At 44.8% G+C, this 23493-nt stretch overlaps 1 protein-coding gene across 2 annotated transcripts in view; it reads right to left on the bottom strand.

Annotated features, from left to right (window-relative positions):
* Positions 1–23493, bottom strand: part of CMIP (c-Maf inducing protein) — a 125642-nt gene that overhangs the window by 38264 nt on the left and 63885 nt on the right. For both annotated transcript variants that reach the window (XM_021408345.1, XM_021408346.1), the window contains exons 2-3: positions 20253–20378; positions 10309–10359 (exon numbers count right to left, since the gene is read on the bottom strand). In XM_021408345.1, coding sequence (XP_021264020.1) covers positions 10309–10359; positions 20253–20378 — 177 coding nt within the window. The remainder of the gene's footprint in view (positions 1–10308; positions 10360–20252; positions 20379–23493) is intronic.

Here is a 23493-nt window from a genome sequence, read left to right as displayed (position 1 = left end):
GGCTGGAACAACTGAACAGGCACTTGCCACAGGCACAGAGCTTGTCCTTTGCTCAGATACCACTGGGACAATACCACTGCAAGAGTAAAAGAATGCTGAAATAAACAGAATTTGAAAAGGACGAAACATAGATCTCATTCCTGCTTGGGGGAAAGGGACAGCAGGACCGAGGGGCTCACGGGGCAGCATCTCACTGCAACTGTGATGTTTGTGTGCTGAAGAACTTGCTCCCAAAGTGTGTTATGTTTGTATTACATACACACCCACCTCCTCTGATCAGAACTATCCCCTGCTTGACCATCCTTCTGGGCTTGTGCTCTCTGATGTGTTCAAGATCGCTGCAAAGACAACTTTCAGCAACAAAGGAGGATGAAAGGATGAGAAGAAAACGAAATCGTACCAAAGGGATAGCAGATCTCAAATTTATGGGCCCCACTGAAGACAAACCTGCATGTGAATATAGCTAATGTGCCTCCAGAAACTGAAGGCAACTCAAAAACTGCGGTTTCCTTCTAGCCCCACGTGGGGAAGGAAGAGCATGCCAGTGGTGGGCTTCCCACCAGCAAGGACAGGACCTGGGCTTTGCTTTCAGTGGTCTCTTCCCTTTCTCTTAAATCCCTGCCTGCAGCCTTTAGGTCACAAACACACAGGAGCGCAGCTGGCAGATCCCAAAGCAGGTCCTGTAGCTGTGTATTTGAGATGCCGTTCCCCAGCTAGAAAACGCACAAGGCCAACTGCAGCTCCAGCTGCACTTTGCATGGGCTAATGCGGTTGCTCTCGTAACCAGACCTGTCCACATGGGAGACGTTTTTGGCAGGGCCCACTTTGATGCATTCCCCGAAACCCTCCATCCCTGCTTCCATTTCCTTTTGGCAAACTCTCCCATTCTTCAGGCCCCGGTTCCAGCATCAGCTTTACACTTCAGGTTGGCAAAACATCAGCTTTCATCCTGCACACAGCAACTGCTGTTCCGTATTTTTCATACTGGAGCCAAGCTGGGGTTTGTTTTTAATGTTGCTTTGGCTATGCAGAATTTCACTATGACTGCAGATAGGTTTCTAGCAGAAGCACAACCCGCTCCTCCCTTGCAAAAAAAACAGCAGAGACAGAGCTGTGGTCTTGGGTTGCAAATTCCATGCAATGTCTCCCCAGAAGAATAAATGTTTCAAAATACGAGGTTCAGGGTAGTTGTTCTTTTGTTTGTAAGCTTACGTGCACGGTGACTTTTCCTCCTGATCTTGGGCAGGAGGAAAAACTTCATTATAATTGACCACCACCACTGTCCTTCATATACTGAGAGCTCTGCCCTGCTGCAGGCTGGTGGGGTTCACAAACCCCTCCTGAGCTGCTTTCAACTCCTATGGAGAAAGAGTGAGAAAATCCCCCAGGCAGAGGTTGCGGGAGTTGCACAGTTAGAGCAGGAGGCAGACACCCCAATTCACCTGCAGCTCTCCGACAGCCTCTGACTCATCAGCAGGGGGAAGGTTCAGTCGCACTGAGGCACAGCTGTCTCCTCCTCTTGTGGGACCCCATGCTCCCTGCTGCGGCATTTTTGGCCCTTTTTTCCTGAGCAGCAACTGCTTGGCTTGTACCCTGTCTGGGCATCGGGATCGCTGTGGGCACAGCCCGCAGCTTGCAGAGGGGTGTGAGTCTGATGTGCTCCTGTGTTTGAGATTCTGCAGCACACACTGAAGTCAGCGAAATCACGTTCCATCAAAAAATAGAAAGAATAAGATAAGCTACTGGATGAAAAGCAGGACTATGTGTGTACCGTATACACCTTCCCAAACCTGCAGAGGACTAACTGCAATCCAGTGCGTGTGGAAAACAAATAGCATTAAACTACAGCAGGCACTGCCTGACTGTGGAGCTTAGCATGAATCAAAGCAAGCAGAAGTCACAAAGCGCTGTGACATTAAGGCTGCTACACAGGTGCAGTCCTTGCTGTGCACAGACCTAACACAACCAGCTGCATTACAGAACGCCCCTGACGCCAAACAGACCTGCTCCAGGTTGCTAATACCTATCTATTTGTGCACTTTATATTCCACTCATGATGGCTGTGTCTGTGGAGCCTGGTCCTTGACATCCACCAGCACACTCAGGCTGCGGTGGGAATAAATGACTTTGCCACTGCAGAGAAGAGATAGTGCGTAGGAAAAAAACGAACATGCACAATCTTATCGTTGCACTTTGACCAGGTCTGCCAGAGAAAAAGCTGTGCACAAGGCCACCGTGGAGAACAGCCAGGCACATACCTGCTGTGCAGAACCACCCCACTGACCGGCACCCTTCCCATCCCACGCAGCACGAGAGCTGTTCGTCACCGGGAAAGCACGGCACTGCCTTACTGCACGGCTGCAGACTGTATGCCAGTCCTTCTGGGCGCAAAGGGACTCTGATCAGGGGAGCCTGCCACCTGAGAAACCACCTCAAATTAGGATTAAGCAGCTGCTAATGCTACATGTGGTAGGAACTGTTAACAAAAGATCACCTCTGGAAGAGAATCCGTTCCAGTTCTGTTTTCTGGGAAATGCCGGTAAGCTTCAGTAGCGCCAAGGAGCATACAGAGAAATTATTTTTTCCCAGATATGCAAACCAGATTTAAAAACCACGTCATCCCCTTTCGTTATTACTCTCTGCTGCTAGCAGTGGGCACCCTCGCCTTTTCCTGCCCTCCTCCCCGCTCGCCAGTCAGCAAAGCCTTCCAAATGGACACTTACCCACCTTTTTCACTCTCTCCTCCTTGGCAAATGCATTATTTTGCGGAGTTTCTAGCACTCCAGCACCATAAATGGCTTTGAGATTGGCTTCTCTCTCATGTGCACCTGCATCATCAATGTCGTCAGCAAGAGAGATGTGCACGGCTCGAGGAGCGTGTTTGTGTCAGAGAGCTGCTGCAGAGCCTTAGGGAGAGCACGGATACTGGATACTGATTTGATGCTTGCAAGCATCTTAAAAGGACCTTGAAAAAACAGGGTATTTCTGGCTTCAGATCCCTAGGCTTCAGAGCTCTAAATTTCCCACTTTCTCACAGGGAAATACCAGATTTCAGAACAGCATCTGCATCTGAGACACTCCCAACACCTCATTCCACATTTTTATATCCCATCTCACTGCACCAAATCAGCACAAAACACCAAATCTGCTGCAGTCCTTTAGCCTACTGAAGTGTCACTAGATCTGCAATTTGCTTTCTTCATTCTGCTTTGTACAAACACTGGGTGATGTGCGAGACCCAACCAAGACCCACAGCATGCAGTTACTTGACGCATAACCACCCACTGCCCTTGATGCACCTTGCCTCTCACCACAGCCTAATAACAGAGGCTTCCCATCTCAAATACTACAGTAAAGAGACATATGCATATGCACTGGATACACAAACAAGAAAAAAAATGTGCGAGACAGGAAAGAGAAATCTAAAACAACACCTAGATCTCCTTTGTTGCTACGGGCTCCTTTAAGCCTTCTCCAGATACCCATGAAGTAATTGGCAAGAGTCCTCAAAACATCAATAATGCAGAACTGGGTCCCAATACAGCAGCTTAACAAGGCACTTAGTGCGTGCCAGCTCCCAGAGTCAGGCTTTCACACCCAGTGCATCGTGTGAGAAGGATAATTACACTCCTGGGAAAGACTGCCAGTGCTGTGTTTGTAAGAGACCTGCTAAACACCCCTTTTTTACCTTTCCTCTACAGTAGGAACCTGAACGAGAGATTAATTTTGGTGCAGCGCTGCATTATGGCAGCTATAGAGAAGCTGTGATTTGGTGAAACAAGTGGTCACCCTGACCTGGAAGTCTTGAATTGCAGAGTTAGCCATATGGGCAGCCCTGCAATAAGGCTGAAGAGTGATTGTCAGGACAAAAAATGAGGATCCCCCTTGGCCAGTAGTTCAGCATTCCTGAGAAGCAACATACTCCTGCAATTGTATTTACTTCTCTTCAGAGCTGAGACCTAAGTACACAATAACAACCTGGCCTGTTTATTCAGCTGTTTTTGACACCCTTCTATCTTCAGACCTAATATTAGTTTGAATAGGATAGCATCCAAGCCTTGAGGTGAAAATTTAGAGCTGGTCCTGACTTTGCTGAAGCAAGACAGGAAATAACTATCTAGGTTCTACTTGAATTTCACCACTAGCTGGTGAACTGCCCTGAGCTCTGCCTCCTCAAAAAACAGTCTGGTTTTGGAGAAAAGGGTAGATGTGGCACTGACAGACATGGTTAGTGGGCATGGTGGGGATGGGCTGGTGGTTGGACTAGATGATCTTACAGGTCTTTTCCAACCCTGATGATTCTATAATTCTCACATCCCAAAGTGAGAGTGATGCTCTTCAGCTGCTGACAGCACGGTTACCTCTAGCAAAGCAAGATGTCAGAAATGAGAAGCCAGGCCAAGATTTCTGGAGTGACACCTGATAACACACAGCCTGAGACTGGCCAAACCTGCACGGGAAAGTGAGGGAGCCAACGGGCTTCACGCACTCATGCAAATGCCTCAAGCCAAAAGCAGCAGGGGAGAGCACCTAACAGCAAAACCCAACCATGAGGTGAACAGAAGGCTGTACGTACGATGGCACTTCATGCTGCCTTTCCACGGGAAGCATAAAACCGCCAGCACACACCTGTGGCCTGCTTTTATCTCTTTAATGCCCCGAGGCTTTGAGAGGCTGAATTCCTGAATTCCACAGCTCGGGTTCCCACCAATTTATCATTGAATCATACACAGACACAAAAGGGAAAAAAAAAAAAAAAAAAGGCAAAAAAAAATAAGAAGAATAATAAGCAGTCATCAGCCTAATTCTATAAGAATTATTTATTGTTTCACCTCTCAATAACAGAAAATGTGAAATTTTGTGCTCTACTAAAATACCTCAGGTCTTTGGCTAAAGAAAGTAAAGTTATGGTCAGGACAACGGGAGTTGTGTGTGCTGTGCAACCACAGAGAGGGTCTAAAGTGCAGCAGCCACTGCTCCAAGAGCGTGCTGATGAATAATATTTTCAGTATGAAGTACAGCACAGAGCTATTGAGTTGTTGCAGTGTATCAAGGCTTCCTCTCTCAGATCGTAAATCAGGTGATTAAATACAAATGACAGATGTGGGCATTTTTAGCCATAACTGATGTGATTTTTTTCCTGATCTCATAGTTTTAAGGCATGATTTACTGAGATTTAAGGCTATAAATTTCTTTAATGTCATAATTTAAATTCTATATAAGCCCCACTCCTGTATCAGCACTATTTTTAATCATTGCCATGGTGACAAAACCGTAAAGGTGCTTCTACAGAAGCAAAGCTTCAGCACACTTTCAAGAACAGTTTCTCTAAATTTTCTGTAGGTTTAAAGCACAGAAAAATACCCCCCTCTGAACTTTCCCTGTTAGATACAGACACCGATACTCACACATAGCTGAGTAAATCACCTACTGTATAAAAATATTCTGTGTTAATGGATAGGGAATTCATAACCTGCACACAGCAAAAACCAGAGAGGGTATCGTTATTCGGGTCAAGTATGATTTTACATGACAAGCAATCCCTTTGCAATTAATAGGGCCGCTTGTGCATTGAAGTATCTATTTCCTGAAGACACAGATCAAACAATACCTAAGGGAACCAGAGAAATATTAAATCAAAATTAAAGTTTTTGAATGAGGGCCAGCAATTCTTGTTTTAGCAGTCGATGCAAAATGCTTGCAAATCCCAGATGACAGCATTGTTCCAGTTCCTAATTCATGGGAATCAAAACACAGAGTCTGTGCAGAAAATTCATTTTAAAACAAAGGGAATGTGCTTGCTGACGGCGCAGTGGGCTGCAGGAGCAAGGGCATGGGCAGCTGAAGGAGGTGGCTGCTCAGCACTTGAGACCACATGTGGACCCGTGTTCTGTCTGGGGCTTCACAGCTGGGCTGTCCACGCCCTGAGCAACCTCACACAACTCCAAAGTGCACCCTGCAGTGAGGGGGATGAAAGGGAACGTGGGTGATGAGAGGACCGGGTGATGTTCAGCGGTTCCTTCCAGCCTAAGCTATTCTGCAGTTGGTGAATTTTCACTGTCCTGCTAACAGATGGGCAAAATCCCTGACAAAGCAGCATGAGAGGAGAACTGAGGACTGGTTAATAGCATCAGTAGGAAAGACAAGACATAGGCAAGCCTTTCTAGAAGATCCAGGTCACAGGCACACACAGCTCCCAGCTTGAGTCATACTTCAGCCCCAGGTCTAGGCTCCGTGTGTTGTGTCAGCTCAGGACACTCCCCCAGGGCCTCTAACTGCCATGTTTCATTGCTGCGTTGTTCAGCTAACTAGGAAACACCAGCAACCCACATCTCATAGCGCAGGTGGTGTTCAGAGTTTACTATCCAGCATGCTAAAAGCACCCTACGTAGCCTTTAGGTGCATTTCCAACAAATGTAAATCTAGACTTGTGCTGCCTACCAGAAGACCAGGCCCAAGGGCCCATGAGAAGACTTCAAGATTGTCGTTTTGAACTCACAGTGTGGTACTAAATTAGTAAGGTCGGTCTTTCCATGATCAGTACTTGAAGCATCTTGTAGTAGGACTCAATGTTTTCTTCAGGGGACGGTACCCCTGTGTGTTACACGTTATACAAATACATAGAAACAGACCTTAACCCAAAGACAGCAAAATATAAATGGCCAACAAATCAGATGGATACTGTCTGGGAAAATGCCAGGGTACATACTTGGGTATCTGTGTGCGTCACAAAATTACAACAGCACCCATCAAAGCCAAGCTTGGCCATAGTCATTCCCTACAGAAATGGCTGGTTGCCACCATACCTAAGCCTAGATCCAGAATGGGCAGTGAACTGCATGTGTTACTCTCCACTGTATATCCACAGAAAAAGCTGTTATCTTTATTGATACACTGTTATGACTTATCAGCTTCCAAGTACCAAAGATTACTTATCATGGTTTCAAACCAACCTCCCTGGTTGAAAGGAACACTTCTGACACAATGGATTAATGACTTGTTTATGTTGGAGGATCTGGACAGTTGCTAACATGTTCTGTTTATTCTCTGGAGGACAAAGACCGTTTGGCTTAGCTATGACCCAAAGGAAATAGGTACTTCTAAAAATAGGCTGAGGTGGCCAAAAACCCTCTAGGAGTTGTTGACACTCAGATTAAACAAGGAATTATGCATAGCCCTTAGTGGGAGGGTTTGAAATGAAAAATCCAAAGAGAATGAGCAGATGAGGAACAGACTGCCCCGACATCAAGATTCTCCTCAATGAGCACAGCATTCAAAGAGAGTCACACCTAAAAAGCTGTGTAAGCATCCTGACAGCTAGTTAGCTGGATGACACATAAAACCTCTTGGAACTGGATCTAAAACATGGATAATTACATGTTTGGTTTTCTTTTAGTTCTGTTTATCTGAAGCATCTCTTTTATTATTCCCTAGGCTGCAGAAAGAAATTGTTCTTGATTTTTATTTCAATGTTTGTTTCTGGAACAAAAATGATTTCCAGGGTGCTGGCTGGCAAATTGAATTCCCACAGCATCCCACAATCCTTAAAACTGCCACAAGAAAGCTCTCACAGGCCTTGGCACCTTCACAGGAGACCAAAGGATACCCAGAAAATGCCTGAACGTAAGGAGCTGCCCCGAACGTGTAACAATACAGCTATTCACTAGACCCAGCCATTTTCCTGGTAGCTCAGACAATGTGCAAGCCACAAGGAACTCCAAAGGCTTGACAGATAGGAAAAGGAGGCGGAAAGATATCGACAGAAGGCCAGTCTGCTGCCACAGCTGTAACACAAGTACTCCTGTTGTGAGATCAGAGGGGTATGCTCGAGGCTAGTCCCCGCTGCTGGGAACTCTGGATATGGGTTTGCCAGCTATGAAGTGGGTTCCTGCAGCCTTGTTTGTTTACACAGGGCACAGGGAGCGATGCTGGGCTCAGCCAGACCCACTAGATGCTTTCACCCCAGGAATACAAACAACAGCAAGCTCGTCTCTGCTGAGTATCTGTTTTCCCCCAAGTAACTACGCTACAGTTATCTGCGCTATTTTGCATCTGTGTTCTACATCCCCACAGAAATGTTTTGCCCTATTATTTGCAAGACCACTGGACAAATATATCATTCATCAGCACAACCGCCCAATTATAATACAGCTGCGGCGATCTCTGTGCCAGCTGGTGCTTTGTGTAAATAGACTCATTCCAGCAGAATAGGCCTTGTAGTTTGGTGTGGGTTCCCTCACTACCTGCTTAATCATCAAAACATGCAAATTTCGTGGGCACCTGGCTCTTACAGCCATAGGCTCAAAGCAGCAAGCTTCTCCAGGGCAGCTCACGCAACTGCACTGCTCCGGTCTCTCCCTAGGCACAATGCTTGTCTTGCCTCTTAGTTCTGCTGTGGTTTCATTTAAAGCTGCCAAATGTCCTCCAAAGTACAGAGCAGAAAGTTATCAGGTGTTCCTTCTCTCTACTGCTAAGCAACAAAACCCATCAAAACTACCTCCATGTTAGCAAAGAGGAATTTGTTAGTGTAAAGTACCTGAGCAGTGACTAAACCCTGTCCTTGTTCTTATGGGAAAAAGCTACTTGCTATTCTTGGTAAAGGGAAGGTCTTTCAAATCAAGATAATGTTTCACTTGTTTTTCAAAAGTCAACTTACTGGGGGTGGGGAGGGAAGCAAGGAAGCAAAAATAAAATCTACTTTGCAACAAGTCAAATCACTCAGAGCTTCCCAAAATTAGAGGCTTGGTCAGAAGCACTGGAAACTTTAAGAAATACTCTTTTAAAAACAACTCCCACAGAGCTAAGCTCCCTCTCCACAACCAAGAGGCATGTGAGCAAGCCAGGTCACTGCCCAGACGTTTTCTTCATCATTACATTGATGGGGGGAGTGGGTGGGGGGTGCTCAGGCTGCGTCTTTACGCTCCTCACATTTTCCAGAGCTGTGCTTCCAAGCCTGATTTTTGCCTTGTTACATGAGGGAAGCACGTGCTGGCAGCACATCAGTGCCTCGCACGTCCTGCTCGGGGACCAAGTGGAATAAGAAATTCTGCCTTTCTCTCATCATCCCTGCCTGCAAAAGGAGGAGGGAATTAATGGAGGTACTGCCTGCACGCTTTAAACTTCATTGCCTCTCTGTTATCCTCAGGAGTTGCAAAGAAAGCAAGACCAGAACAGCATTGTGTTAATGATACTGTCAAGAGGCCAAAATACAGTGCCACACTGCAGCCCAGCCTTCTGCTGTCAGCACCACTGTCCCGTGCTCGTTTCAGCAACTGGGGAAACAGGTTGGAGAATTTGCCAGTGGTCTGGAAAAGGAGTTGTTGATGCTTGGCTCCTGCTGATAAGAACCTGGTCCCACTCAGAACACAATTCTGCCAGACACTGATGGCTACGCAAAGCACACAAACGCTGCACTTTTGTCACTGAATTGTTTTCCAACAGCAGGAGTATCAGAAACACCCACAGCAAAACCAATTTGGTGGGAGGGACTTCCTGCTATTTTCACATGTGGTTGGTGTCAGCAGGCTGAAATCTTGATAAACTGCACGGCCAACCTGGCTGACTTCGCTGAAACCCTGAGAGAGGAAGGCCTGAGCTGCAGAGCTGCACTTTGGCTTTGCACTGCAGGACAGCGGACAGGCGTGCTCAGCATCTGGCCACAGCTGATTTCCAGCTGCATCTCACATCCATACAGATTCCATCCAAAGGTCAGCAGCTTCAGCTTGTGATGAGGAATGTTCTGCTTTGAGACACAACGCTGCCACTGTGACCCGCTGCCCCTGCTCAGAGCAAGCAGCTCATTGTTCTGGTGGAGAGCAAGAAAGGGCCGAGACCTCTGCAATGGAAACTGCCTTGAGAACTAAATAATTCCAAAGCGTGGACACAGACTGCAGCATAACAGACTGATGCTACTTACAACAGCACCTCTACCAGACATGCTTTCTCCAGAATTTCTCAAACAAACAAACAAAAAAACATAAAATAAACCCAAGTATCCCAAGAGCCCCGAACATTTGCCAGGGCTGCAGTCATTCTGTAATGTGTTGCATTTCACAGTGCAAATCCAAAACCATTCAATCACTATTCTGCTTCAGTATGAATTTACTTGCTATCTGTGAGATCTCATCTTGATAACATCAAGCTGTGTAACAAGTGTGTGTCCACTTCATCCAAGAACTGTGAAACTCCCAGACATTCTGATTTAGGGTTTGTGGAGGGGAAGAGACATTCGTGGCTCTTACAACCAAGGAATGGGGAATGTTAAAACATTAAAGATTTACAAGGAAAACTGTAAAGTGCAGAACTTACCTTCCACTGCAAAGAATGGAACCACTGATCCCTCAGGTAACTGTTTGCAGCCTGCAATAAAAAAAAGTTTCAAATAGAATCATTAGTTTCTATCAGTGTTTCAGATCACTGAGCCAAAGCTCAGCAAGTCACCCATGTGTGCCCTAGAAGCAGCAAGGCGGCACTCACTGTGTTCTTCTGAACTTTATGACCTTGGCCGACTCCAACCCCAGCCTAATTGGAGTGAGGGAAACTCTGCTCAGAGCTCCAGTTTTACATTATAACCAATTTATTTTCATAGAAAGCAATGACACAAAGACCTTGCTGCAAATATAAAACCCTGAACCAAAACCCTATAAAACATTAACCTCCTCGAAATGGTGTCCAGCCCAAAGACTGTGAAAAAACCTCACTGATTTCAATCAGGTTTTGATCAGCTCTTTAATATCTGCAGGACATTTGCTTTCTCCATTAATCACTGCGAGCAGAGGAAAAAGACGGGCTGACATTTTCCTGGGGAGGTATTGTTTTTTTCCATTCGCAGCCTCCCTCCCCCTTGTCCTGCTCCCCAGCTGGCCACGATGCACTTCCATCACACCTCGGCTCTTGCAGCGATATTAAAGCGGAGAGAAAAGCGCCGCACACGCAGACGTGCACACACACGCATGGGCTGCTCGCAGCAACTGCACAAATGTTGCAATAATCGCTCCCAGGGATCGCCCGTTTTTGTCCGCATTGAGCAGAGCTGCCAGAAATTCCCAGTGTTCATAGCCAACGAAGGAACAGTTCAGCACTCCCAAAGGTCAAAAGGCTCGGTATCAAAAAATATAAAAGCGTCCACAGTGACGTAAATACGCATGCCTTAACAAGGTGACATAAGTTTGAAATATTTGAGTGGGTAGAGATGCCCTTTGGCTTTTCCAGCTCTATCTTGTCCCTGCCAGTGGGCAAGTTTTACTTGCAAATCAAAATGCTTTACACAATCAGTGAGAATTAAAGAACAGTCGTCTGCCTGTATTAAAAGGGTACGGTTTCTTCACTAGAGAAAAACCACACGCTCCCAGCAATTTAAAGCATCCTTCAATGATTTTACTCTCCAGCACCTTTTTAGATAAGTATTCGCCGCAGAATGGATTTCACTTCCTGACAAAGTTCACTGATAACGTCAAGAATACTAGAAGTAAAAACGTTGCGTGGTTACCAAACCTGTGTTTAATCCCAAGGTCAGATACTGATCTCACGGTGACACAAATTTGGACCCATTTCTCTGGACTAAATGGAGTAACGCTCTTTTTACATCTGTATTACACATTATTTATTTTTATATATAGACGAGAATCAATTGCTCCCCCAGTAGATCTCTAGGCAGTACAGCAGAATAAATCTCTCATGGTCTGGGCTGATCACAGCATTTCTCAAACGCAAAATTTCCATTTTGTGCAGAACGCTGACGCTTCAGAATAGGAATTTGCTACAAATTGAAACAATTTTTTGGTATGTAATGAAAAACTGTACGAACATTTACATTTTTACTGTGGAGATCTTCAGGTTATTTTGGTTTCCCAGTATTCAATAGTTTTCTTTCTGCTATTCACTCAGTACTTTATGTATTTTAATACACTCATAAATATATAAGACAGATCTTCTACCCATATATATGTTAAAGAATTAAATTTTGTTTAATACAGCTCTTACTCTATTTTAATATAAAAAAAGGTCCAAAATAATTTGACACAATAGGATATGAAGATCATTTTTGGACATAATTACAAAGGCACAAAGTAAATACGCTCAGGCACTTTCTTTCCCCAGCTCACGCTCTCATTCTCTCTCACAAAAAAAACCTTTGTTGGAGGGGAACAAAAACTCCAGCAGTGTTTTCTGGACAAACATCCCTGTCAAAGTGAGTGCTCCTGACGATGCTAATTCGAGTTTCGTATATTGTTACCCATGGGAAAAACCTGTCAGCCCGCAGGGAGAAGAGGAGAAACAGAAGTGGCCACAGCTGAAGTGCAGACTGTCAGCTGGAACCATCGTCACTGCCAGTAAAACTCTCAAGAACTGCAACAGCTGGTATTTGTAGTGCTCTGTGCGGAACTTCAAGTCCATTAACAACTTTGTCAGGATATATGTATGTATTTTTAAGCACAGTAACCGAAGCGAGGCCAGAAGCCCACAAGCTAGCAGGCAAGTGACTTCCAGCGACTTGCTCCTGCCACCAAACTAAGCCACCCTCCTCTAGGAAGCCGGAAATGTTGTGCTCTGAAAGAAATTCTTGTCTTTTTGGCCAAGATGAAGCTAAGAAACAACTTCCCCCAGTACTTCCTGGACCCCACTCCTGCACCAAGCTTGGTATTCCAGCAGGACAGCGGCTGCGTCTTCAGCCCTAGCAGGTGCCTTCCTGGTTCTGCGTTTGTATATCGTGCTGAGAAGATTTCATTTCCAATGTTTTTATTAAAACGCTTTAAAGAATAAGTAAAACTGAAACATTTCACAGTATTGAGCTACAGCACCAATAATATTGCAAGTTACACATCCATTACTTTCTTTAAAAAAAAAAAAAATCAAATGCAGATTGAGTATACAGGAGCTGTGAGTATACAGGAATTATGCTAACTTACTAAGATACAGTTATTTAAGTTGCTGAGATCCAAAACATTCTAGGGAAATGAAGTACTTCCCTCAATCAGGCAAAATGCCACACTGCCTTAATCCCTGGTCTGACCATTACATGCTTTGAGCCAACAGCCACCACGTGAAGAGCAAACGCTAAAGCTCTATAATGGGAACTGCTGAGAACAGTTAGTTACCCTCTTACTTTTGGGATGTCATTAACTGCAGATTGTAAGAATGCTATAAATAAACAGAATGTGTAGATATGTGTAGATAGATTTTGCAACTGGAGCGTTAAATTGGACGACAAAAACTGTTACAGAGGACAACAACGTCAGGCAGAGGTAGAGACATCAGTGGAATGCAAATACAGAGAAAACAAAGAAAACACAATGTGAAAGACAAAAACAAACCGTAAAAGAGTTGGAACTTGAAAGCAGTGACCTACAAATACCATTTGAAAAGGAAAATTAGGAAAGTACCAATGCATCATCTACAGGTAGACTACACGTTGGCTACTGGAAAGGAGACGTGATCAAGGAAGTTTGCATCTGGATACAGGTTGCAACTCCAACAACTCTCAAACCTGTCAGAGTTTGAGCTTCTTTTCAAGATCACTTCCAAGGAAAACAAAGACAAAGAAGACAAAGTGAACACAAAAGCGGGAAAAACAAACCTTTAGGGAATTCCCACTTCTATGAGTGATCAGGAGTTGACGGTAAGAGGAACCTAGAACGCCAGTGGTTCCTTCAGCAGCACTTTCCACAGTGTTCAGCACAGATAGGCAGAGCTCCTTTAACCCCAGCAGCATTATCAGGATGGAGCAGCCTGGCAGCAGCTCCCCCCACGAGCACTAATCCTGCCGCACACCCTTCCTCCTGGCCAGCCACAAAACCACAGCTGGCTGCAGGCAGTACCGACCTCGGCAGGGCTCAGCCAAGAACACGTTCCAGCACAGCATCCCACGTTCCTCCCTCTTTTCCTGGTTTGCACCAAGAAAGAGAGCATTCAGAAATATTTCTTTCTTACTGGAAGAATCTTGGGTGCTCATCGGCCACCATGGCACACACACACTGACCCAGGGGTCCAGGTTACCCTACACTTCTGAGGTTCAGGGCAATGAGCTCCGAACCATGCAGTGTACTTCATTCCTATCTATCTACATAAAATAACATTTTGGGTCCTGCGGATGTTTTAGGGCCCAGTTCTGCTCCAAATTTTGATCCCAAATCCAATGGCTTCAGCAGGCTTGTGGGTACCCCACGGTTTGAAGCTGTTTGCATGGTTCAGGTCTTCCACTGTTTTCACATAGCACAGTAGGAAACTACTTTAGAAAACAGGAAAATTAGGCAGTAAAATCTGTAGAAGATGCAGGAAGATTGAAACTACATGTAGCTCCTTTGTCTATCTATTATTCCAATGAGCAGGAAGAACAGCTGCTTGAAGAAAGCCTGCTGTAAGTGGTACTTCTGTATGGTGGGGTTTCTTGCTGTCGCTTTTTGTTTTCAAAGATGAGTCGATCCTGGAACTGTGCCCTGAAGGGTTTTACATTCTAATCTTTGGGGTGTTCAGTCAGAAAGGAAAATCCACCTGGGACCAGCTGCAGTGCCAGCTTCACTCACAGGATTCATTTCAACTGTTTGGAAAGGATTGCTTACAGGACAAAGCTGCACGGGAGATTAAATGCCTGCATATACCGAGCTTTGGTCAACATGAACAAAGGTGCATCTCTGTTCAAAAGGGGAAGTATTTTTTTCTGCACCCAAACTACCTCATTTCTTAGCCAGTAAGAATGCGTGCTTGGACATTAAAAAGCAGCAAACTTCTAAAAAGTAGAGGTTTTTTTCTAAGAAATACAGGAAACCCAACTCTTGTTGTATGCCAGTAGTAAAGCCCCTACAGCAACTTCCACCCAGGTGAGAGCAGACAAAGCAGGAACTTGTGCACTGCTGAGAAACATTGCTCCTGAACCTGTGCAAGAAAGCAGGTGCTCCAGGAACGATGGTCAAGACCTGCAGCCAATACAGATATTCACAGCTCTGCTGACACCAACATGCCTGCAGCAACCAGCAACAGCAGAAAATGTCACTTCCATCACACCATGTGTGCCATGCTACCAAGCCTCTCTAACAGAAAGTCAGCACTACGGCATCGCTTGTTACGGGCATGTTACTCAGAATGCAAGAACAGGCTTGTCCACATAGCAGAAAGTTCCCATGTTTCTCCTTGTAGCAGCACCCTTCACACATAATCTCCTATGGGATTCTGCCATATGAAGAGATGTGGCAATAAGTGGGGTTTGAGGATCCAGATTCTGTTTTTCGTTCTCCCAGGGTTTACACTGTGTTTCTATTTCTCTCCCTTGCTTGCTCTCTGGTCAGCAGGATGTCATGGTTTTATGGTTTTTCATCACAGGATGAGTTTTTGTTGTGCTTTCCCCATCACATTTAAACAGAGGTGCAGTCCTCCAAGGAGACTGAAACAAAATGTTATCAAAAATTCCACTGGAAAAATTTACCATGGGGACTCCCTGACTAACACAGGGCTGAGCTGAGCATGCAGCTGCCGTGCCCGTCGGAGTCTCCCGTCCTGCCTGTCCTTCCTTCTGACCACAGCAAGACGTGAATACAACACCATGAGCAGAGGGATGGAGGTGATGGCTCCATGGTATTCACGACCCATCCAAAAAGAGAAGACACCATGGGAGAGCACAACCACAACCAAAATACCAAAGCCTCTTTCCTGAGACTATTCCTACGTTTGCTGCTAAACAGCTTGTAAAATTATAAGCTTCTCCTCCTCACCCCCTCCAATCACTTTCAATAGGTTGCTGCAGCTATTTCACTATCAATAGCAGCATCCTCTTCACCAGCATCCACACAGCACTGCAAGGCACATTGTGCCTTACAAACAGAAAGCACGAAAACAGCATGAAGAGGACGGTCTGTTACTGATACTGAAGAGCTCACACTTATTTTGTTCTTACTTCTGGCCTAAAAAGCTTGTGTCCTATGAGCCAGCTCCAGCAACACCCTGTCACAGCTGCCATCCTACTTGCAGAAAAGCAAAAAGTCCACAAGAGCTGACAGCTTTGTGTTGGGAAGACCAGGGACCAAACCAGCTGGCCAGAGGAAGGAGAGCATAACACACTGGTGAAGAAGTTGTCCCTGGCCATCCCTGCCGTCCCAGCACCCACAATGGATGGGCCAAGCTCCCCAGTGCTGTTGCCGACCTGTGGCACATGTGGATGCTCAGGCAACCTCGAGCAGACCCACCTTGGTGACATTCCAACATCAGCCCAGCCCAGATGGAGCCATTTGCTGCCTGAGAACCAAATCCTCCCCTGAAACCCAGGTAGATGTGTCCCATTATCACGATCTGATTTCCCAAGAGCTGCATCACCTCTGGCACTACTCGTCAGATCTCACGTGTTCAGGTGGGTTGGGATGGGTCAGTACTGCTCGGGGAGGACATCAGGATGATGTAAGGAAAGGTAATGGCACACTTCCTTCTCTGACTCATCGCTGTGCGGCAATAAGCCAGAAATAGGCCCTGGTGATAGCAGATGGAGGGATGAGAGCTCCAACACAGACTCACACACTCTCTGGTGGCATTTCTCATGCCTACTGCAGACACACATGGAGGAGGTCCCAACACCACACACTGACATCCTCCCACGAGAACTGCTGGGAATGGATTTCCATTCTGAGGGAATTTCCAGCTACCCAAAGTTTGCTTCTGCTTCAAACCAGTGAAACAGAAGATGAAATTTTAGACTTCTCTGCACAATACAAAAATCTGGAAAACTTGTGATTCATAGCTATTGAAGTGCTTCATTTTATGTCAAATTCTATCAATAGTATCCTGTGGTATTAATGGATTAATAAAACATAGCACATACAAAGACATAATATAGAATTAAAATTAATCAGAAATATGAAATAAATCATGGAGTAGAAATCAAAAGCATTCATTCAAACACTTTCTTACATCTAAACCTCATTTGGATCAACTCTTTGAGGGGAAAAAAAAAACAAACACAAAACCAGCAAACAGATTTCACCAGGAGTGCACTTGAGAAGAAACCTTGGGAACGCGCTCTGGACTAGTCTGACTTGTTCCACCATCAGACACCTCCTGACAGCAGCGCCTGACATTACATCAGAGCGCCGCTGCTCCGGCTAGCAGGGCTGAATGATTTTATAGAAGATCTGAAGTCCCAATTTCCCATAAATATATTGAAGTGTCTCGGAAATCTGAAAATAACTGAAGCATGCAAGAGCTAATTTCTCAGCATCTCAATCTCCCAGTGCCTCACTGAACAGTTCTTCTGGATGCTTAAGGGTACCTGGCACATATACCAGAGGATGCCTGCTGAATGTAACTACGAGATAAATCCACTTTTGCATTTTGATTTTTAAGTGTACTTTGTATAATTTTCAATAATATTTTAGTTTTGTGAATACACATTACAGCTGTATATGAGAAATCTATTTTGACGTTCCCTCTGGTCTGGTCATGTTTAATGAACCCAGACGCTACTGGGGACTAAATCATACTAAAAACATTTTCTAAGCTTGTATTTTCAGTTCTGTTGAAATTCCCACAGAGTCATACTGTAATGTGATCCATTCTGCATGGGCAGTTCACGAAAAACCTAACAGAAGAAGAGCTCACTGCATTTCTGTATCAGTTCCTAGGAAGTTACATAAAGGCATCAATCTTTTTGAAGGAAATACAAAAACATCCACACTAAGATGTTAATTTCTTAAAAAAAAACGTAATTACTTGTCGAGTTTGTTTGTTTGTTTTAAAGAAATACATGGCAGGCCACTCCAGATCCAATTCTGTATGCCCTAGCACATTCCCTTTAAACTCAGCAGGGAGATGTGGGTTCACACTTTATCTTCTTTCCTATTAAGCAGGCCAGTAAAGGCAGCCACCATAAAGCTATGGAATAAAGACTTCAAAACAGAATTTTGAAAGGCAAATTTAACTATTCCAGCTGCTGAAATGGATAGAAACACAAATAGTAGCATCAGTAAGCAAATTTATGGAAAAGCAGAGTCAGAATTACCTCAGGAAGATATCAAAGTTGGCCACCTTGACAAATGGGTTTCTCTCTAATTAATTCAATTAACATATTAAGCAAGGAAGATTTGTCAATAACAAGGACCCTAATCTAGCTGTTGGGAAACCATGGTTTGTCTGCCTGCCTTCCCCAGTGTCACACACCATAGAGGCTTTTCCTACCACAGGATCAGGACTCAGGTGGACTTGCAGCAGCCTGTCTGAAGTTCAGGCTGCACATACTCCCTGGAAATGCCTCAGATCAGCAAGTCATTCTGAGCCACAGCAATGTGCTGGGCATCAAGCAGAGGCATGTGTGCGTGCACTGTGTGCAACGGGACACACGTCTGTGCTCCAAGGATAATGCGAAAAGATACACAAATGCCACCCAGGCACCAGGAGAGCCCACAAGATTAGACATCCTGAACCCACTAGAGCTGCAGCAGGGGAAGGACTGTAGACCCCATTTACAGGGCTGCAGAACCCCAGGATTATAGGGGGCCTATAAGAAAGAAGGAGTGAAACTGTTTAGCAGGATCTGTTCTGACAGGACAAGGGAAAACGGTTTCCAACTAAAAGAGGGGAGATTTAGAGTGAATATAAGGAAAAAGTTTTTTACAGTAAGGTTGATGAGATACTGGCACAGGTTGCCCAGAGAGGTGGTGGGTGCCCCATCCCTGGAGACATTCAAAGTCAGGCTGGGCAAGGCTCTGAGCAACCTGATTGAGTCATAGATGTCCCTGTTCATTGCAGAGGAGTTGGACTAGATTACCTTTAAAGGTCCCTTCCAACTCAAACAATTCTCTGATTAAACCAGTGAGGTAAGGGAAAAGGAGCTCCAGAAACATCCTCCACTAAGGATGTGGCCACGGATGTGTCCACATACACCTCTAACCATTTCTGAGTGACTGTGTGCTTGCCGTGATGAAAATCATCACAACCTGATGATATTTTTATGACACTCCAAAACCATCCCAAAGCATCCTGGAGGGTTGAGGTCAGGCTCTGTGCTCCCTTGAGCCACTGGGAAACAGCTCTGTGTACGAATGGGCCCCTCAGCCATCCAAAACAAAGGCAGAGGAGAGCTGGAGTCATCTTAGCACTACCAAGTCTTACTCGTATTGGTTTCCCACAGTTTAAACTGACCTTTTCTTCACATTTTCTGCAGAAATCACTCAACCAGTCTGCTTACAATCCCAGCCACATGAAATGCATATACACAATCGTGACTGTATATTCAACTGAAAAAACAAAGGGTAATAGAACAATTTGTCTTTGCGACAATGCTGAGAACTACTCTGTGAGCTAAGCTGGAGTCACTTCAGTCTTTTTCAAGTTATGACTGCTTATAATTCTTCAGGGGCCAGTCAGCTGGGTCTTCGGTTACTTTTCTTTTCTTATTCCAAAGCAATCCCGAAAGCCAGAGCTGTGGAATGCTCTTCTGTCACTAGAACTTGGAGTTGACCTAAGGAGCCCTACAAGGCCTCACCAGTGGATGAAGAAACCTGGAATAATGAAAGTGCAGTGTCCTATGCAAATCACAGAATCACTGAACAACCCAAGTTGGAAGGGACCCATAAAGATCACTGAGTCCAACTCCTGGCTCCACACAGGACCACCCAAAAATCAGGCCATACGTCTGAGAGCAGCGTCCAGACACTTCTTGGACTCCAGCAGCTCAATGCTGCCCTGGGGAGGCTGTTCCACGGCCTGAGCACCTTCTGGTGAAGAACCTTTTCCTGATATCCAGGTTCCTGATAACCTGACCCTCTCCTGACACAGCTCCATGCTGTTTCCTAGGGTTCGATCACTGTCACCAAAGAGCAGAGATCAGCACCAGCCTCTCCGATCCCTTTTGTGTCTGCAATACACAGCCTCATCTGAAATCTTTCAGAGAAGAGCAAGTACCTTTAAAAAAAGGATACGTTTGTTCCACTGCAAGACATGGGTTTCCTATACAAACTGGAGGATGATCTTTTTGACTTTTGATTGTTCCAGGCTCAAATTAGTGTTCATTTTCATAGAGTGCTATTTTGATGCATACAATCAACAAGAAGATTAAATCATTGTGCCCCACAGATCTCACTCTGACTGTCAGCCAACATGGACCATTCCAGAGCTATCACTGAGCTAATTTGCTGCCAGGAAGATAACTTGACAACACAGAGTTCTCTACCTTTTCTGAGCCCAGCTAACTAGGACTTGATTTCATGAACAGCAAATAAAAAATCAAGGAGAGTCATAGTTAAAGAAAGAGAATTGTACTTTTGTGTTTACTGTACCTGAAGTAAGACAGTACCCCCCGGGATCGTGAGCTGTAAACAGTACTTAGGGGCGTTCTCCCAGGACAGCAGTTGAACGTCTTCAATAGCACTGTAGGAAATGGAGTTTTCCATGTACCCAGTCGGCTGCAAGGAAACAAAGGAGAGGGGGGAAAAAAGTTTACTTAATCATCAGAAGTTCCACCATTTCAAAGTAAGAACAGTACTATCACAATTATTTTTGATGCTGAAAATAGCTGCAATACATTCAATTGTAAAATAAAATACCTACACTGGTAGAGACTGAGAGATCAGTCTAATCACCTTCATCCAACTTGTTCAAGTGAGATTACCCACAAAAACAAACAAACAAACAAACAAAAACCAAACAGGCCAGACTCAGGAGCATGGAATGCTAAAATGTCAAATTAAATTTGCTTTGGATCTCAAACCAGTGGAACTTGAACTGTGAAGGTGTCTGGCCACGCTCGTGCGTTCAATGTAAGAAGAAGCATCTCAGTCATACAGACAGAAGTATATTGTATTTAGGTGGCTCTATTCGAAACGCTCTTGTTCTCCCTGGCTGTCCTCACCTCTTCAATTCACAAGCAAAAGTAGAGCAAGCAACCTATTCATCTATGCTCATGCACAAGTACTAGTTTCAAATTGTAGATACTGCTGACGCCCAATTTCAAGCAAAAGTCACAATTAAAACATAAACAACTGCAAGTTGCAATTACATGTACACCATACATTGATAGTAGCAAGGAAATAATGATACTCCTTATTAGCATCCTGATAGCTCTTCAGCATTACAGAATTATGATTATATCTGAAATAGAGATAAGCTGAAATAATGTATATACACAAGCCCACATAAAATTATGTCCTACACAGGAGTAAATACACAGAGATATAGGTGTGTATGTACATACACTGCACTTTATGTTGTTTAAGTCGTTTCAGTATTTAACAGAGGTCCGCAAAGATGTCATTCCTTTCGCTGTGCTATAGCGTAAGCAAACTGACCAATACTGCCATGGCAGAGTTAACTGTTTTTCTGCAGAAATGCTCATGAATCCTCCCACATGGATAAGCCCTTGTGTTGGCCACATCTCACAAGAGAATGCAGCTGATGATGCTTATGAATTATGTTCTTACTATTGCTGCTTTACATCTAACTGGAACTCCTTAAACTTACTCCCACTGTGCCCAACGTGCAGACTATTTTTAATTGATGGTCTCGAAATAAGAAAACAAGGGAAAAAAACACATCTTCAGGGCCAAACAGGGCCAACTCCGAGCATCACAACACGGGATTCTGGGGGCGAGTGTGAAATCAGCAAGCTGCATTTGGAAGGTCCCTACGTTTTCTTGGTACGGCTTTCTTCTGTAAGTTATGTGGGTGGTGCAGCTGGAAATCAGACTTTTAAGTTCACTTCATACATGGTCGTAAGACCATAAACTGCATTGGTCAAAACGTACCTGGTGACCCCAGCAAACAACTTTGCTGCCACAAAGTCAGTCAGCAAGCCCAGGAACTGAACTTTAATATCATTTTAAACAATGCTTGCTATAGGAGGGCTCATTTTGCATTAGCCCTCGCGGAAAACAATTTTCACTGTCTCTTTAACAAAAACCTTGTTATGCAGGAAGTATGATAAACTTCTGCTTATTCATTACCCGCAATATTGTTCTACACTAGTGACTGGAATCCCAGTGGCTTAATGCTGATACTGTACGTCACGCGTTGCCTACTGGAGAGTAATTATCTTGCTCTCACAGGAAGCCAAAGGCCCAAGATCCTTTGGTAATCAGCATTACAACACTCAGGGAAAAATATGAAAACAGCCAGCAGAAAATCTAGTATGCTCAGGAGGCAAAGATATCAAAAACATGCTCTGAAAAACTGGAGAAGGGAGAAATCCCAGATCGACCGATGCAAACATAAAATGAGATGAATCAAGGCAATTTAAATTTCTCTCTTAAGAAGGTGCTGACTGCCCTTAATACCCTCCATTAACTTCGAAGAAGACTTGAATTCTCACAGAATTTGTTCCCAAGAGAAGCCTCTTTTATACCTTAAAATGTCCATTTACACAACGTTGAAGACACCTGATCCAGTTTGCCATATGCAAATGACTTCATCCCAGACAAAAAGCCCACATAAACTTTTCTTTAAGGAGAATGGAGTAGCACAGAGCTCCGCAATCTGCAGAGGATGAGAAGACTGCCTGAGCTGTAGAAAGGAACTATGCAGATGGCTCCTATCTCCAGATGGAAGCACCATGCCAATGGATTCGTTTGTACAGCACATGATCCCATCTGTCCAGGGCGGTGGCAGAGTCACCGTCCTTGGAGGTGCTCGAAAAACATTCAGATGTGGTACTGAGGGACATGGTTTAGTGAGAAATACTGGTGGTAGGTGGACAGTTGGACTGGATGATCTTGGAGGTCTTTACCAACCTTGCTAATTCTATGAGTCTATGATCTCCATCCTCTGTATCCGGCTACACCTCACACAAAACCTTACTACAATTGTTTGCTATCCTATACTCAAAAACTGAATAGCCCAAACCTACTTTAATCCCATTAAGAGATGTCGCATGCATTGTTTCTCCTGACATTAAAAACATCGTGTTCTAAAAAACCAAGTATTTTCTGAACTGGTGTTTCCAGAGTTAAAACACGCTACAGACAGCTTCACCTCTATTTTGCAATAGAAAGAGCCCAACGCAAAGTGACTTGTTACTGTGCAGAGCTCCCAGAATGGTGTTTGTAGGTACAATAAATACCGAGGATCATGTTCCCACACGAGGGCCATGCAGAAATGCTCTAAAGGAACCCGGAAAGGAGCTGCCCTGCAGCTCGAGGAGATGCTGGGTGCAGAGGCCAAAGGGCAGCCCCACACCAGTGTCCCTTCCCAAAGCCTTGGGCACGCTCAGAAGTGAGGACGGAATGGTGTTCCCTGTGCTTTCACAAGACCAAGCACAGTTCAGCCATTTATCAGGAAATGGCCTGAGGTAAAACCGCAGCCTGAGTCATTGGTTCATCTTAAAACACGGGGTATTTTGACACTCAGGTATGTGCATGTCAATCACTGAATCATTGCAGCTGACAAAGAAGCAGCACAGGTCCTGAGCCTTCCCGTTTGCCAGCAGTTCTCACTCGCATGAACCCAGGAGCTGCATGCCCACCCGCAGCTCGCTCCACAGGCAGCCCAAGCCACAACATGGAAGACCAGAAACGTGGATTCAGACAC

This window comes from Numida meleagris, chromosome 10, assembly GCF_002078875.1.
Source record: "Numida meleagris isolate 19003 breed g44 Domestic line chromosome 10, NumMel1.0, whole genome shotgun sequence".
NCBI classification, from domain to species: Eukaryota; Metazoa; Chordata; class Aves; order Galliformes; family Numididae; genus Numida; species Numida meleagris.
Note: the sequence above shows the minus strand (reverse complement) of the source record. Positions and strands in the feature narration are given on the sequence as shown.